This window comes from Molothrus ater, chromosome 5 (assembly GCF_012460135.2).
Source record: "Molothrus ater isolate BHLD 08-10-18 breed brown headed cowbird chromosome 5, BPBGC_Mater_1.1, whole genome shotgun sequence".
Taxonomy (NCBI): Eukaryota; Metazoa; Chordata; class Aves; order Passeriformes; family Icteridae; genus Molothrus; species Molothrus ater.
Genome location: NC_050482.2, coordinates 10366697 through 10385727, shown reverse-complemented (window position 1 = coordinate 10385727; position 19031 = coordinate 10366697). Strand labels below are relative to the sequence as shown.

Here is a 19031-nt window from a genome sequence, read left to right as displayed (position 1 = left end):
TACTAGTACATGTAAACACTTCAGTGAATTATTATAATTTCAGTATTATAATTTCAGTAAAACCTAATGATGTTAAAGGAATCCCGTCCATGTCATAGTTATTTTTCATAAAAGCATCATTCATAGTTCACAATATTGTAATATGGTGAATATAACTATAGTTCATAATATTGTAAATATTTTCACAGAAATTGTGGGATGTTTTCCCTACTACTGTTAATTGAATGTCTGAAGAACTTACTAGATTTATGGATTTTGCTTTCCAATTTTCAAGATTTATTTATCTGTAACTGTTAAGTATCTATTGCTGTAAATAAAACTTATTTTATCTTGAACAGTATTTCCTCTTGGTGCTTATTCTTGACACAGGATGCTTACTGATGTCTAACTATGGGACTTTTTAGGATAGACCATGTTTTATTCTTCAAAGAGAATATTATGTAAGTGTTTCAAAATAAAACCCAGATCAAACCTGAACACACTCTGCTTTCATCCATGTTGTGCTTGTTTCAGCTGTGCCCAAGACATGTAAGCAATGTCCAGACACAGCATGCACCAGGAACCCTCCTCAACTCAGCTGGCAGGTCTCTAGGAGGCAACACCCTGTCTGGCTTTTCTGCATGCCTCCAACATCATCTCAGCAGGTTTTATATGCTCACATACTCTTACATGTCCTGATGTAATTAATGTAGACCCAGAACATTAGAGATCGAGAGAGACTGGAAGTATTTGGAATTAAATCACCCATTTGCTATCATTCCTATAATAAGGAAAGTAAGTCAACCATCAGCAGAAGAAATGGCAGCCATCATTTGGGATTTATAAATATATTAATGACATGTTTTTGAAAAAGAAAACAACTTCAGTGTTAATCCAGCTTTTGAGGTTTTTTGCTGGTATCTCTCACCAAAAATGAAAAGAAACCAAACCACCCTGTTTATTAGTAAAATAAAATTGAAATGTTCTATCTGAAAGGTGGGGAAGTGCTATGGCAAAACTTCTTCAATGAGAATTTAGAATGCCTTAAGTCTAAAGGTCCTTTATACTATGATGCCATAGCAAATTAGATGAAACTTGCCTATATGGAGAATATCCAGTCTGGCAGAAAACTTTTGCTGGAAGTTTTCTTTAAACTTTTATGTAGGGAAAAACCTCACAGACAAAGCACAAGAAGTTTTATGAGGTGAAAACACCAGAATTTTGTGCAAGCACAGAAAAATATCAACTGAGCCAACCCTCTTAGTTTTACTGTACTCCTGTGCAACTCTTAAGAAATGCAAAACTGAAGTTACCCTCCTGAGAGATGGTAATGCCCAAAGGAATAAAACAATCCTACCTGAATTAATAATTCATCAGGGATTATTCACCCATTTTTAAATGTGAGGATCTGATCTGATAGGTTTTTTTTTATTTATTCTTACATTTAGAAGAAAGTTATAATTCACAGTATTTCAGTGCAATGTAATTTGTTACTAACAAATGGGAAAATTAAAACAGAATGGTAGTGTGTTCTATAAACTCATCAATCCCAGTCATAGAGCTGGCCCAGACTTCTTCAGACATGCTAAATCCTAATGCCTCTTCAGTGAGACCTAGACTTGTTTGTGTATTTATTTAAGAGTTCATATGTGCTCATAGCAAGAATTAACTGGGAAAAAAAACAAAAACAAATGCTTAACAGCTACATTTCTGGTCAAATCAGGTAGAATTTTTAAGCATTTCCTTGCATGATGTTAGCACAGGTTAGGATATTACTAATTTTGAAGAATTTCCCTGTTATGTCCATCTCTTGTTTTGTGGCCAAACCTACAGAAATATCTGACACTACTTCCATCGCACATCAGCATTTCCAGGACATAAAAGAGACACTTGCACCTTTTGTTTAAATTCTAATGAGAGTTACACTATACTCAGGAGATGGAAAGCTGAGAATTCCCAAATCCCTTGAGCAAAATGCAGTTCCTAATAATAAGATTTTCTTGCAGTCCCAGAGCATTTGAAAGTCTATGTAAAAAGAAATACCTATTAAAATTTCTACAGTATTGCAACTGCAAAAGAGTGCAGACATCAAACACTTTCTGTTCACATCTGCTGCACAAGACTCTTTTCAAGGAACAGAGCTTCTTGGGAGTGTAGAGGTCTACAAACTTTTCAACATGGAAACTTTCCAACTCCCCTCTTAGGTTCTTTTCTAAAGGTAATGAGCTTTGACAAAGACAAGTTGAATTTTCATCGGGCATTCTACAGGAGCCCTGGGACATAAGAAGAAGGTAAAATATCAGGCCTGCATGACAGCACTGGTTTTGTCATTTGAGAAAAAAAAGAAGTAAATAGAGTTAAGAAACCCAAAAATATCTCCTCATCCAAAAATCCAACCCATTCAGCTCAGACTTTCAGAAAAGTTCTATTCTTAGTATGAAATAACACATGTAGAATTCCATATACACATATTCACAGTATTTGCTCTTTCTGGCGGGAAAAATATTTAAACAAAATTTGGGTTTAATTTCATTAAAAAAAACCCCAAACTCTAAGGTTTGCTATTATGAAAGGAATTCCTCCTCTGAAGTAAGAACCAAACCTGTGTAATATTTTCTGAATTTCTCAAAGTTAGAAGTCTGACTCCATTATGAAAAGCCATATTTGAGTCTTACACCACTGATAAACTTTCTGTGCATATTCAATCAGGGTTTTTTTAGTTTTAAATTCAAACAAACAAACAAACAAACAAAAAACAAAAAAAACAAAGGTAACTACAAAAAAATCCCTCTCTCAATTTGTAAATATAACAAAAATTTCAATTTGTAAATATTGACAGCAAAGTTAGGTTAGTTAATACTTTTCCCAAAACATGGGCACATTTCCTAAATTCAGTGTAAAAAGGGTCAGAATAATATGTGACAACCAACAGGAAAATGAGTTTTCCTGGGAAAGTGAGGAAACTAGTCATGTCCTAGTTATACTGGCAAGGATAAATCACAGAAAAAAATATATTGCTATTTTTGAAAGGAAAATATTTGACAAAAAAGCTTACAGACAAACTAAACAGCACCCTTGATGTCCATTTCTAATTGATTTTACTTATTCACTGGTATTAAAACAGTGAATATTAAAACAGTGCTATGAATTACTTATCCCAGGAACTGAATGGGAGGGTGAAAGGTAACATCAAAAAACCAGTTAGCTTCATCTGATTCAATGAACTCTTAGAAAATGTGCACAATAGCAGCCTGCAAAAGCTTTTCTTAGCATATTGTACTTCTCAGTTTTAACCTGAAGAACCTACAGGATGTTAATAAATGGAGTACAATAGTATGTCTTGCTTTTAATAAGGTGTTTGTTCTGAAAGCACATTAAAGCCTCATTCAAAATGAAGGTGATAATGCACATGTATGGCAGCTTAATAATAAAAATCACACCTTTCTTTCTTTTCTTCTTACCTAGATCCTTCCCTCCACCTCTTTCAGAAGCTGCACATTTTTTAAATGAGTTGCCTGGTCAATAAGTAAAAAAAGTGTATTAGATGTCTTTAACATATTTGATTTTTCAGATAAAATGGAATGCTTGAAAGCCCTCAACAGTGATTGAAGGTGTTTCTTTGCTCTACTCTAAAAGCTTTTTTGGCAAGTTTCCAACCAGTGAAGCACTTCACTGCACAGATGAGATCCATGCAATGATTTATATTATAAAGTTACACTCCTTTACTGAAGGTAAGCATAGTAAGAGGTGGTAAATAACCAGTATCTAAAGACTAAAAGCTAGCTCCTCTGTAGCTACACATTTTATATCCCTGCTTATATAAAATCTTAATTCTTATATAAAATTCTTAATTAATTGTACTGCTACCACTGTCTTCCTCATCAACTCTCTAATCAGTTAAAATTCTTAAAGTGTGAAAAAGAAAAGAGAAATCAAGGATTCCAGTATGATTAATCACACTAACACTCACTGGTGCAATTCTCATACAAGATTGTGTCAGATATATAATGGAACAGAAGCATGGAAGAGCTGCCCTATGGCAGCCCATATTTGAGAGGAAAATCAGTGATTTCTAGAGTGAAAGACTCATCTGAGAGGCTTTAGGAAGTTATAAAAATCCAGGCAAGGTAACAAGCAACTCTACTCTTAAAAAGATTTCTAATGACTCCAATTTTTTATTTTTTTTAATTTCCATTAAGAAGTTTTTCTTTTATCCAACTAGTACCTGCCAGATATTTGTAAACAAGAAGGCACACTGAGACTTTTTGAAATAAGAATCAAACATTAGGGGGCAGGATGCTGGGGACAGACAGGCAAACAGAGGGCAATGGCTCCCAGGAGGGAACACCAGGCAAATTCTGCACTAATCTGGTGAGGCTTATGCTACATCTCCAAAGAGCCTTCAGCATGGACATGTTCTCAGTGGATTTCTGCACTTAGATAAAATTCTCCTCACTAATGATGGAGATCCTGGGAAGCTGAAGTCAGTGTGTTCCAAAGGCTGTAACCATCATTCTCCTGTCTAACTTTGACAAATATTATAGAGAACTTTAGAAATTTTTGTTCCTGGAACATTCACAGTGAATGTCCATTACTCAAAAAGGTGTAAGTGATTTGATAAACATCAGCTAAACATCAGAACACCCCTTAAACCCACCCAATTTCAGTAAATAGAATTTATCCTTATTTCCTCTTTGCCTCACCTTCTTATTACTCTCAGAGTACACACACAGAAATTCATGCTCTGGGTAGAAAAATGTCCAAGTGCAATCACTGGCAGAAAAATGGTACTTCATTCCTTTCAGTGAGATAGGACACATTTAATTTAAATTAGACACAAATGAAGGCTACAGGTCCCAGAAGAGGTGGCATACAGCCCTTCAGAGAATAAAATATTGTCCTCCCTAAAATCTGTCCATTTTAATTGATCATTTGGATGGGTTTTTTTCAAGTCACAGAAGTCACTTTAGAAATGTGAGGCATTATCCAAAATGAATCAAAATTAATGGAAGATTTATTTCACTCAGTTTTGGATCAAAGCTCTGTGTGAAGATACTGACAGCTTTGATACTTTGCCTGTGTTTAGTGTTATAACTTTCACAAAATTATAAAGTGTAATTTAGTATTATAACTTTCACAAAATTATAAAGTATCCATGACTTACTAGGAAAGGATCCCACACCTACTTTGCATCTGTGAGGGCTGGTTCCCTGTACTGCAGGTCTGGTGCCAAATCTCAGCTGCATCATTTCTCACAGATGCTCTTGGCACAAAAGAGAATTATCAGAGGTACAAACCATGAGAGAACTGTATCATATCTCTGAAGAGATGAGAGAAAAAGGATTCTAGCTTGTTTTCTTCACAGAATTTTCCTTCTCTCAAGAGGCAAAATATGTTTAGTAAACTGCTTCTTTATAATGAAACCATGCCAAAGCTGAATATTTCATGGTTTGTTTGTTTGTTTTCCAGCTGAGGCTTTTAGGATACAGTGTTTTAGCATTGTTGTAACACCCAGAATAAACTACAGACAGTCCTGAAAATCTTCAAACTGCAAGACACAACAGAGACACCTACTACTGCTCTGCTCTTGCAGGTCACTGCTTGGATCAACTCTGGTGATAGGAAACTTGTTTTATCTTAGTTATCATTTTCATCTTTTGTTTCTTTGCTGAGAAACTTTTCACTACAGTTTTATGCAGCCAAAATTTCTACTAGAAAAAGATAAACAAACCATATTTCCAAAGTAATATTCCCATGACCTTTTGTCATTATTTTTAAGCCCAGTTGGTACATGAACACCAGCCTACCTATTATTATCAGAGAAAATGCTGTCTAAAAATTACCAAGAGGTAAAAAATCATCATTTACACAGAAGAAAATAAAATTACACTACTGGTGAAAAGATAAAGCATATTGAAAGAATTTTTCATGTGGCATTTTTATATGATAATTAAGTCTTAGAAGTTTGAGTTTCAGTCTCCATATAAATAAGTGGATGTTAATAGGCCATCCATACAGACTCCCCTTTTAAAATACCAATGAGATATCCCTTATGTTTTTACATGTGTAAGTGCAATTAATACAGCAACCCAACTGGAAACAAAATTGCTTTAGTTAACCAACCATTGCAAGGCAATCAAGTGTGGTATCAAATGTAATTGTAGAAGATTCATTTGGGGAATAACAGCAATTACTTCATACAGAATTCTCCCTTTCATTCTTTCAGCTTGCATACATTTTTTTCATGAGTCTCTATCTCAGAAAAATAATTGGACGATCACAACTGTCAAAAGCATCCCCCTTTCAATCTGTAGTATACAAGAAATTGCAGACTGACAAGGCTGTTTCATTTAGATTTATTGGTTTGTACCTCTGAGTTGTAACTGCTTTAATCTTAAATATTCAAGCAGGCTTAATTCCTCCAGCTGTACAGGCAGCTGGGGAATTGGGCAGTGCCAATGCAGAAGAAAACAGAGAATGGGATTTTTCCATTTGCCTGAAGCTAAGCATTTTTGATTTGCCTTCATAAACTTCACAAATATTCTCTTAGGACCTCATAGTTTTCTAACAGGTAAGTATTATTTTCAGGCCACACAAGTAACTGAAGTTCAACAAGTTTAACCAACTTTGTGCTTCATCAGGAAATTACACATCACAATCCAATATTTCTTTTTTCCTTTTTTACTTAGAAGATATTTGATATTCTTAATTACTATTATAATTTAATATTACTTTGAATAGCTTTGTACCTTTAGTAAATTATTCAGTCATTTCCAAAAGTGTTTTGATATTTAATTACCAAAAATACTCATATCCACAATTATATTTTTTTCTTGTTGCTTAGCTAAAATTAATGGTAAATATGTAAGATGCACACTCTTAACTCATTTTAGATTTCCAAAATGTGAAGCTCACAGCTGAATAACTGAGTTACATAGTGGATGAGCAATGGGGTCACAGGCCAGGCACAAAGGTGACAGTGAATGGGGGACATCAGGTTGGGGACCTGTCACTGCTGGGGTCCCACTGGGCTCCATCCTCAGCCTGCTTCTCTTCAACACCTTCATTAATGTCTTGGATGGAGTGCTCAAAGGAATTCTAAGTTAATTTGCTGCTGACACCAAACTGGGAAGGATCTGTCTGCTCCCTCAGAGGCAGAGAGGTCCTGCAGAGACACCTCGATACCCTGGAGTGATGGGCAACCACCAATCTCACCAAGTCTAACAAGGGCAAGTGCCAGATTCTGCACCTGGCTGTGTTATAGACTGGGGAATGAGAGGCTGGAGAGCAGCTGGGGAAAGGGACCTGGGGGTCCTGGCTGATGGCAAGTTGACCATGAACCAGCAGTGCCCTGGCAGCCAGGAGGGACAGCTCTGTCCTGGGGCATTCAGGCACAGCATCAGCAGCCAGGCACTGGGGCAGCCTCACCTCAGGTGCTGGGGGCAGTTTTGGGCACCACAATATTAAAAAGACATTGAGATGTTAGAGAATGGTCAAAGAAAAGCCAGGGGAATCCTTAGGAGGAGCATCTGAGGCCACTGGGTTTGTGCAGCCTGGCGAAAAGGAAACTGAGGGACACCTCAGTGTGGTCTTCTACAACCTCCCAAGGGGCAGCAGAGGGGCAGGCACCAATCTCTTCACTCCTGTGATCAGTGACAGTACCCAAGGAAACAGCCTGAAGCTGAGCTGGGGGAGGTTTAGGTTGGATATTAGGAACGGGTTTTTCCCCCAGAGTTCCCCCATAGCTGGGCACTGGAACAGCCTCCCCAGGGCAGTGGTCACATCCCCAAGCCTGACAGAGTTCAAGAAGTGTTTGGACAACTCTCAGGCACAGGGTGTGATTCTTGGGGTGTCCTGTGCAGAGCCAGAAGTTGATAATCTTAATGGGTCCCTTCAAACTCAGCATAGTCTATGATTCTATGAAACTGCAAGAAGGTTTAGATTAGGCATTAGGAAGAACTTCTACCCTGTGAAGGTGTGAGGTGCTGCCACAGATTTCCCAGAGAAGTTCCCTGGAAGTGTTCAAGGCCAGGCTGGATGAGGCTCTGAGTAATCTGGTCTAGTGGAAGGTGTACCTACCTATGGCAACAGGGTCAGAACAAGACCTTTAAGGTCCCTTCCAATCCAAACCATGCTGTGATTCCGTGATTTATAAAAGACTCAAAATTTAAGTTTTTTGGTTTGTTTTTCATTTTTTGGTCTGCTTGAAACAGTTGGAATTTAATATACTATTTTACATAAAATATTAGAAGAAATTATACTTTTATTCAATTAGAAATAGTACAGAAAAAGGAATTTTAATAGGTGTGGATCTGTGTGTCTGTAAATAGTTTAGTCTACTAACTCTTTCTCTAAAGGACAAATAATTTTTTTACTTTAGACAATTTGGACAGTATTTACACTAGATTATTAGGTGAAATTAAAAAAAAAGTCTGTGGGAATAAATCTGGTTTTCTTCCCTGTAGTAGCTTATTTCAAAAGATTGTATCTAAGATGATGAATTTTTATTATATGGTGAAATTAATCTGAAAATCAAATCTTTAATGCTTGCACGTTTCTTCTGCTGTGAACGGTGCACAACCCACTCATATTTAGAGTAAGGTGTTAGAACAGGCACCCTGGTGGTTTTCTGATTGACACATCCCTTGTAGCTCTGTACAGAGCTTGGTCTCACAGTCAGCCTTCTTTGCCCTTTCTTTTTTGCATATGTCCCACTCAAGTCAGCCCATATACACTTCCCCAGGAGGAATGCTTGTGATATTTTCTCCTGAAAACTCCATAGGCTTTTATTCATCTGCAATCTGACTGTCAAGGACGTTGCTGATCACAACTCATTAGAAGCAGAAATAGCTTGTCCCGTGAGTTTCATTCTACAGTGACTCATGTGCAATGCTGCTGGAAGGGCTTTCATCACCCAAACCTAAATCCTAGATGAGAAATGAACCTCAAGCAGCACCATATAGACCATTCATAATGCTATCAGAAGAGTTTAACTGCAGAAAGTTTTACAGTCTATCTTCTATTTTCCATCACAGCCATTAGGAGAATGATTCTTCCAGTGAAAATTAAGTTTATCATAAAGATCTGTGTGCAAACTAATTTGAGAAAGCATTTTCTAAAAAGTAGGCCAGAAGAGAAGAAAGATTACTTCTGGCAAAAATGGAACAAATTAAATTATAAGAGGCTTAATACATTTATTTGAAATTTAATTGCATAACCTAATGTCAAGGTTATTATATGGTGCACACTGTTCTGATCCAGATTCAAAACAGTAAAGTACAATCTCAGTTTGCAGTTACTTTATTATAAATCCAACTGCTTTTTTTTTTTTTCCAATACTGACCATAGCCTTTCCCTGAACTACAACATCAATATAAAATCACATTTCCAAAATATTTTGAGATGTCTCCTTGGCAATGAACTCAGATAAAACCCGAAACCTTTTTGGTATGACTGACTTGTACTGTGAAAAAAAGGATAAAAAGAAAAACAAAAGCTGAGGTGGTGTTTACAATATAGCACAGGAGCAAAATGATTAGAATGAGATTCTGCCTGTATTCACAGAGCTCTGCACTGAGTCCATCAAGCCTGCAGGTTTTGTTTTCCAGTCACAAGAGAGACAGATTAGCAGAAAAGGTCGCTGCAGCATTCTTGTTACAGCATCTCCATGGAACATGCATGGTGTGTTTTACTGCGTGTTGGAGGCTGTGCCTGTGCAGAGAGCTCAGTTAAAAGCATTCAGGCTGTGTCCACACTCTCTGTACTCCTGAAGTCAGTCACTCCTCTCTGAATTACATGGCCTGACCTTATGAGCTTTTTTGTCTGTTTTCAGATCTTCAAATGCCTGAGTAACACTGGATCAGAATGAACATTTCTGCTGGTTTTGACTGGGTTAGAACTGCTTTTCTTCATAGTAGCTATGGATTTGTTCTGAGAAAAGTGTTGCTAATTCTGGTGTGGTTTTTTTTATATTTATTTTTATTGCTGAGGACTGTTTTTGTGCAGCTGAGGCCTTTTCTGTTTTTCCCACTGCCCCAGCAGTGAGGAGGCTGGGGGTGCACAGCTGACCCCAGCTGACCCAGGGATATCCCATGCCATACAGCACCATGCTCAGTGTGTAACACTGGAGGAAGAGGAAGGAAAGGGGGACTTCTGGAGCAATGGTGTTTGTCCTCACAAGTCACCATTAAGGGCAAAGGAACCCTGTTTTCCTGGGGATGGATGAACACCTGCCTGCCCATGGGAAGTGGTGAAGGAATTCCTTGCTTTGCTTTGCTACTGCATGCAACCTTTGCTTTACTTATGAAACTTTCTTTATATCAACCCGTGAGTTTTCTCATTTTCACTCTTGCAATTGTCTCCCCCATCCTGACTGGGAGTGAGCAGGTGCCTGTGCAGTGCTTACTTGTCAGCTGGGGTTAAACCATGACAACATTCTTAGAAAACCACTGTGCATTTAACTGTGTGCTAAATGATTCTCATGGATGTGCAAACACAGTTCAGATTTGCAGCAGCATCATGTAAAAGTACCATCTGCTTTAATTTCTGAAGGAACATGGAATAAAGGCATAGTAAATTACTTTGACACTTAGCCAAGAACTATAGCCTAAAATTAAGAGGCTTATAATCATGCAGCAAAATATTAATTTAGCCAAATTGGTAATAAAAACATCAAGGTTGTACATTTTAAAATCATGTCACTTATTTTTTCAGCAAAGCCTGAAATGAATAAAGAAGATAATTTAATGTTTGACCAGGCTGGGGCCTCTTTCAGCAGTACTAGAATATTGAAAGAAGAGGTGCAGTTATTAAAATATGGAAAGAGATTCTATAAAAAAGCCTATGACTCCCAAGTCATGCAAATATGCAGATAACCAAATCCTTCTGTATTAAGCTTTTCTTGCTTGTTTTTTTTTTGTTTTTTTTTTTTCTCTTTACACAAGAAAAAGACAACTTGTAAAAATCTTTTCTATGATTCTGTTTCAGTGTTTGGAATAAGCACACTTTTAACTGATAGCAACCATCACTCAAATGTCTTCTCTGTAATCATTCCTTGTCTGTCAAAAGAGATGCTTTGTGTACAACTCAGAGCTACATCCCTGGTCTGTGAAGCTCCCTAGGAGCTTCTGAAGGGAAAAGTTCATTTTATTCTCTAGACACCCTGACTGAGACTCTGTTTATTGAATTAAATAGACTGTCTATTCATAGTCAGTAACCCTTTCTGTAGTAGATATATAAAAAACATATTTGTAAGACTACAGTGAACATTTCAAAGAGGAAAAATCCAAGAAGGTTAAAAGGAGAAAAATTGAAGCTTACCCCAAACTCATCCCTCCACTGATGTGATGCTTGGTACTTCTCTGCTTCTTTAGCAAGGCGCTGAAGAACAAAGAGAGAGAGTACATAAATTTTAGTCTTTACTGATTCTTTACATCAAAAAAATCTTTATATTTTACTTTTTTCCTATGCATATTTGCTCTCTAAAAATTTTATATCTATGCTTTTTTCATTTACTTGAAAATTATATGAGTCAAGGTGAACCATCTCCTCTAAAAACTGTTTTCTGTATTATTTTATATTTAAGTGTCATAATGCATTAGAAAATTTAACTTTTACTCCAATATAATTTTAAAAGTTCTAGTTAAGTTCAAAATCCATCAACATCCTCCTGAAAATACCCTCTCTTTACACATGCTACCTTGTCTTATGTGCATTAATTTAATCTACTATCTAATGACAAGTATATATTAAAATATTAAAACACCATGTTATGGACATTTATTTCTCTGTTATTTCATTTAGCTCCAATTATAGAAACTCCTGAAATCCCTGTGATTATTAGGGATGCATAAAGACTCAGTAATTTGGGACTAGCTGGAGTCTGATCTCATGGATTTAACTAGCAGCAGAGAGTAACAGGCATGTTCCTCAGGGGCATTGACCCATATTTAATACTTTGAATAAATCCAGTCTTTTCACTTAGCCCCACAGAAAGCAAAGCACGGGAATTTGCTCTTTTGAATCAATCTCTTGTACAGATACATCCATTAGATTGGCTGATGTGTTCCTCCTCATAAGTCCAGAAAAAACCTGTTTTGACACAACTCTTAAGACTTCACTACAATTTTCCATATAGAATTTGCCATGGTAATGCATGTACTCCAGCAAAGCTGCACACTGATCCCCCATCCCACAGATGCACCCATCCCTAAAGCAAGGCAGCTCACTCTGAAGAAGCAGCTACCTGATGTGAATGCAGTTCATATGGACTCAGCCATGCCCTAATTGTTGAGTGACTTACTTTCAGAAATAAATTATTTTACAGCCCAAGAAAAATTTTAGAAACTCCTTTTTAGAAGTCATGGTCCCTTTCTAGGAGACACACCCTGACTATGTCCACCAGAGAAGGATGAAAATGCTGACTGTGTAACAATAAGTCCGATGACCCTTTTAATATTCAGACCAATCCTTACACAAGATGCACTGGTGTCTAAGTCACACTTTCAGTTGAGTCACCCTGTCAGTTCTTGCCAACAGCAAAAGGAATATGACCAGAAAGTCCAGGAAAGCTGGAGTTCCAGACATGGTTCTGTCAGAACCTCACCTCAGACCTGCAACTGCCTGTGCTACCTTATCCCCTGAGGACAGCTGCTCTCCTGCTCTAACAGCTTCCAGGATGACTGACACATTTCAAAAATCAGAACTTAGGACCTTTTCCTTATTTTTAGGTTTGAAATAATTCTTTAAAACCAGAAAAACCGTCAACTATGTCCTCTACTGCCACAAAATGTGTCCCCCCACTCAATTGTTTTATTGTCAATCCAAATGATTCTTAGCTAACAGAAAGCTACCAGCATCTTACAGGCACAGCTCACTAGAGGTACATCCACAGTAACCAAGTACCACCCTAACCAAAGAAAAACTGTGATATCATTTAATATATTATACTGGAAAAAAGCACAGTCTAACTCTCTCTTGACTGCGCTGGACAAACATCTACAGCATTTCATTTTTGGTAATACACTGGAACAACTTTGTCCATCTAGTTTATTCACTTAATCTAGCCCATTCTGTATCTAAATTTGCATATCCTTTGATAAATTCAAGATGATTAAGTAATATTTCACCAGGTTGTAGCAAAGCAAGATATAACACTTGCTACATGTGTAAATAGCTGCAGTTAACACTGTCCTCAGATTTCCTTCACACTGTGCTCCATTGCCTTAAGGTTCTCTAAGAACCACAAAAGACAGCAGAACCCAAATGCACAAAATGATAAATGGATTATGGAGAGAAATATATACTCATCACTAACACTACTAAGAATTTTCCATGGAAAGGACTGAGGCCATGCTTGAAGTTCCTCAGTTCAAACGGTAGATTTCTTAGCTAATCTGCACTATAAAGTAAAAATGCTTAAAGCAAATTAAAAAAAAAAAAAAAAAAGTTGGTTTGGGTTGCTTTCTCTTGTCTCAAATGAAGGGAAAAAAAAGAATATCCCTCAGAAAATTGTATTCTTATTTTTTTCAGTCAGGTTTTAGTTAGAGGCCATCCTAACTGCCCAAGCAACCTTCTAAAGTAACCCTACATGCAATATCTACAATGCTTTACACTTTAAAATAGCCTCCAAAATGGGAGGCTGGCATTCAGGGCATGTGTACAGAGCTTTGTTAATGATAATCAAGCTCATATGAAAGTGCAAGCAAACTGTTTAAGAAACAGTAATAGCCAATGAGAAAACAACTGTTCCTTGACTGCCAGAACCCCAAACCTGACACCGTAATGAAAGTACACATGACAGCAAGACAGGACCATGCATACAGGTTCCAGCAACTGGTTGAGATACCATTTGATTTCTTCATCCCTGCTTCCCTAAAGAATCTTTTGCTCTACTGCCCAAAAAAGAAGTACTTTTTTTTTGTTGCTGTTCCAGTTATTTGATCAATTAAAAAAAAATATCTGCAATGTATCCAATACTTTAGCTGGAATGTATATTTAGAATGTACCTCATATTACCCTGTGTCAACACTCCTTGGCCGAAAACAGCCGGGCAGTTAAGCAAACTCAAGTTACTTGTGCCTTTTATTGTGACACTAGGAGTCCAATTCTTCATCTCAAAGAAATCATGCCTGCTTCCTTTTGAGGTATGCAAATGTCAGGTCTGGCCTTCCCTGTTTTGATGGAGGAGTCTCTGGGGAATGCTGACAGAGAAGCTGCACAACAGCCGGCTGACACCTGGAGCTTCCCATCTTCCTCTCATTACAATGAGGGTGTAACAAGGCAACAGCTCCTTTAACACCATGACCCACTGCAGCTCCCTACAGGTTTCTCCAGCAAATACTAAAATCCTGAGGTATGAATTTTTATGTGTAAGAAAATAAGAAGAAATGGTTTTAAACAATATTCTTGCATATTATCCTTTAATAATTTCTTCCTCCATGCCCTCTGTATTGCTTGCTGTGTAGATGAAAGTTGTGAGATGTTTTTATGCCTTGAACAAAGCTCTATTTAATAGCATTTTTGATACAGAGTAGGAAAAGCAGAACAAAACTAAAAATGGAAAAAGAAAAAAAAAAAAACTAACATGCAACAGAAGTGTTCTGGCTTACTTCATTATATTTAAAGAACCCTACTTCGTGCAGTCTGCTGCAGAACACAGATTTACTCTGAATTAGTAAATAAATTGAGGAACCACGACCAGGGAGAGAGGGCTGCAAAGGCTAACAGAATGCTGTAGCATCTATTCATGTCCTTTGGAGGATGCCTGACAGCTGTCTGATGGTGCTTTTTAAGTAAGGGATCAGAGGAGCTGATGCCAGATTTAGCCAGTGTGATTGACACAGTAGCTGATGTCAAATTTAAGGTGCTTGGAAACACTTTGATTAAACATGCAATTTGTATTAGAGTAAACAATTACTTCTATGTTTTTTTCTTTTTTTCATTCATTTTAAACTTTTTTTAAAAATTATTAATGAGAACAGATTCCTCCTTTTTCTTTTCCTTAGTAGGGTGCAGTGTGCATTATTCTCAGGAATTTCCAGAATAATTAGCTCATCGATTAAAAAAAAAAAAAATTATCCCTTAGAAATCAGTCACTGCTCAAAAATAAATATTTTTAATCAAACTTTAAAAGGAGTCAAGAGGTACCTGCCACTAGATTTCCTTATATGTTTCAAAGAGAAAGGCTATCTTCAAAGGAAAACAGCTATTGAAAAGCTAGATAAGGTGCAAGTGTTAATTCACTCCACCAGCCTATGAATTTTTCTTTAACTTTTAAAGAGATTATAAAAGATTATACACACAAAAACATATACAAATAATAGAAAAGGAAAACAACTAAAAGAGATCCAAAGCCCAGCTGCTTGTCAGTCTCAAAACCCTCTATTTTCAAAGGTCTTGTCCCCAGTTTCCAAGTTCATGTTACTATCTCTGAAAGGCAGCCTTTGATGCAGCACAGACAGCAAGAATCTTTATCTGATCTGTAAAGATCAACTCCCTAGCAGGCCTATTCATCTTCCAGCTCTCATTTTTCTTACATATATGTCATATTTTTATCTCCTCCTTGCCAGCACAAGATTCTGTCAGCAAATGGCCCAATTAAATTTATATTCAGTACAATGAATTTTTGTTTTGTACTTCTCATTCTAAGTGTTTTATTTGAAAATAATATTCAACTAGTTCTTGATATATTAAGCTATTATAAAATGTGTAATCTTAAGAGTTAATAGATATCAGTAACCTCACAAACTTTTTAAAACACAAAATCTACAGGTTTTTTAGGTTATTTTAAGAATAATGGAAAAATATGTCAATATCAAGCTTATAAAGAACAACAGAGAATACAGAATGACCTTCAAGTCCTGACTGTAAAATATTACCCAAATATTCAAACCTGTTCTTGCATGAACAGCACAAAAGCCACAAGAAGTATGTGTAAAAGTGGTTTAATACATAGTTTTCATATATGTGTCTGAAACACAAATATTTTTCTTCCATAGTTGATTATGAATTGGATATGAATTACAGGATGAGGAAGAGATTCTGTAAGGCTCATATTGGTGTCTGAAGTGTCAATGCAAGACTGATAGTGCTATTTCACTACAGGTTTAATAGAGACTGACAAAGTCCAAAGGATTACATTCTCAGCTCAGCAAGCTGTTACATTCTATATTAAAACAAATTAGAACTATTCTACCTTCATTCTGTTTTCTTTACATGCATAGTATATGTTATATTTTCACAGGAATTCTTGGTAATGAATTATCCAAATACTCATGAGTTACCCTATTCAATAATTGTACCAAATTGTATAGAAAAAACCACCCAGGTTATCACACAGAAAGTTTGAGCTCAACAAATAACTGTAAACTGGAAGGTCAGCAACCCAAAAGTGAGCATAGATGTGCTAAAGATAGCAACCCTCACATAAATACATGTGTATTTATTTTCTTTTGTCTTATTTCCATACTTCCAGTGGGGCACAGGAAGAGTTAGGAGGGGATGTAGGGGATGACTACCCTTTTGCATGTTATTTAAAAAGATATTTCCTATATGATCTTTCTAACAAGTGGGCACTGATAATAATTATCACCACAAAAGCTGATCTAGATTTGATGAAGCTGAGGCATGTCAGTTTGGATAGGACAGTCCCAGCCATAAAACATTGTCTTAGATTGAACCAAAGACATGCCCAATTTTGCTGATTTAAATTGTAAGGAAAAGTTTTAAAGTTTCCTCTCTCAAGTAAATTTGTTTATTTTAAAAAATACTGTGATCACTAACACTGAAGCACAAAATTTCCCATGATAATTCATATTTCCCTATGTCAAATAAGGACTTTTTTCCTAAGCTTTGTTGTAATCCATTAGATAAAGACCACTAGATTAGATCTTCAGCAGAAGGGTAACTAGAACTTTAAACATATTTTAAAGATTTTTTTTAATATAGTGACCAAATCTAGTTTTTTGGTTTGGGGTTTGGTTTCTTTTGGGGTTTTTCAGTTTTTCCCTTTGAAATAAATGTGATTAGTTATGTCAGAAAGTGTTATCTTTACCTACAATATTGTAATCTCAAGCTGAGAGATTTTTTTCACATTTATTTCAAAGGGAAAAACTGAAATTGGGATGCCCTAAATCAATGCATCCCACACGTGCTTTTGATGCCCAAAGTGTCACGTGCAATCACCTGTCACTGACAAAGGTGTCACAGAAGGAAAGTAAGAAAGGATAAAGCCCAAAGAATATTTGTCACAGTGACACTTCTCCATTACATAAAAGCAGCCCTTCCCTAAAACATGAATTAGAAATACCTCTTCTCTTATATTAGCTCCTAGCAAATTGACAAAAAGAGAAGGAAAAAGTGGCATAGTGGTAGTACTTCAAGGCCTAAAAGAGAGATGAAGAGTCTTTCAAATATTATATATTAGGGTTTTCATTAAAGTTTTAGAAAGAATCTAAAATCCTTCAGAAGTAGTCAAATATACAGATATTGTCACTTTTTGTTTCTGTCCTGAAAACAAAGCACAGAAGAGCTGGAGCTATATACACTACAGAAAGTCATCTCTGGAAAAAAACCCAAAAAACTAAATAATAAATAAATAAGTAAATAAGTAAGCTAAACCCCATACATTTAAACTTCTGGAAAAGTGGTTTAGCTTGATATGCACTTAGGTGAGTGCACAGCCTGCAGAAGTTGCAGGGGATGATGTCAAGTACCAGTTTGTGGCTGTCTGAAAACTCACTGGAGTCACCTCAGCTTTGTATGTAATGTCCATAATCCTTACTAGAACTAGTAAGGACATTGGTACCTGATGAAAAGAAACCTTACATGAGCAGTCAAAGGGAAAAATGAACCACAGGTCCAAAGGCACTGCTGGAGGAGTACCTGAGTACCAGAGAACAGATCAAATACAGCCACAATGAAGAATGTAGGGAGCATAAAACTGTCTGCTCTGAGTGGAGCTCTGAGTCTCATCCATGAGGCATGAAATATTATTTGTGTGAAATAAATATGGTGCAGTAGGGGTGTACAAATTTATTATATTCAACTATCACTAAACAGCAAAAAGCAGTGTAGTAGATTCACATCAGAAGGTAGAGAAGCAGAATTTCCACATTTACAGGGAGGGGGAAGGAGGAAGGAAGCTCAGTTTCCAAGCCAGAGTATATTTCTAGGATGTGTGCAATCAGGAGATTTGAGAAGCTGGGAAATGTTGTGACAGCTTGATACTGCCAGAAATGTTTCTGTAGACAAGGGAGCACGATAGAGACAACTGTAGATAAAGGCATGAAGAAAAACTATTAGAAGAGTAAGATAGTCTGTCAAATGCATCTTGACATCTGGCAGTGAAATTTCACTAGAGTGGCGTATAAAAATAGCAGAAGACCACTTCTTTTAAGACATCATTCATCCTTCTCATTTGCAGAGGCTTAAACCCCTTAGAGCTTATTACATTTTCACTCTAATAATTCATATGGCATAAATGTAAGGCACATTAGTGTTATATTTTTAAACAGGCTCAAAGTGAAGGACACACGCTGAAACCATTAGACTGAAATTGCCAACTGCTCCAACAAATCTCAAATTGCATAACACCACCAGCTCCAGCTCACTGCCTGCCTTGGGAAACTCTTTTAAGCTTCACAGCTGAGCTAGTAACTTCACAGGCATGATTAGAAAATGACATGGATATTGAGTAGACATGACTTGTTACCCTGTTTTTTTTTCACACACTTTCTATCAGCTCAAGAAGAAATCATAACTACATAATTTTTTTTAGAAATATCAAAATTACCTCACTTAAAAAAAGTGTTCTAAAATTTCATAAAGGTAATTTTCCTCTGACTTAAAAAAAAAATTAAGTTGGCACAGTTCAGATTGCTTTACAACTCCTTTAATACCTCCTCAGTAGTCATGCACTTAAAACAATCATAAAGGAAAAAAAAAACCCAAACCCAACACAACATATAACCTACCAATTTATACATGTCAGCAGATTCACTGAAATCTGACTAATATCCAAATAGGAACAGACATAACTGAAATATGTACAT

General features: G+C 36.5%; 1 protein-coding gene across 5 annotated transcripts in view; it reads right to left on the bottom strand.

Moving 5' to 3' along the window:
• CACNA2D1 (calcium voltage-gated channel auxiliary subunit alpha2delta 1) overlaps positions 1–19031 on the bottom strand; it is a 367390-nt gene that overhangs the window by 182424 nt on the left and 165935 nt on the right. For all 5 annotated transcript variants that reach the window (XM_036401395.2, XM_036401394.2, XM_054514978.1 and 2 more), the window contains exon 4: positions 11299–11358. In XM_036401395.2, coding sequence (XP_036257288.1) covers positions 11299–11358 — 60 coding nt within the window. The remainder of the gene's footprint in view (positions 1–11298; positions 11359–19031) is intronic.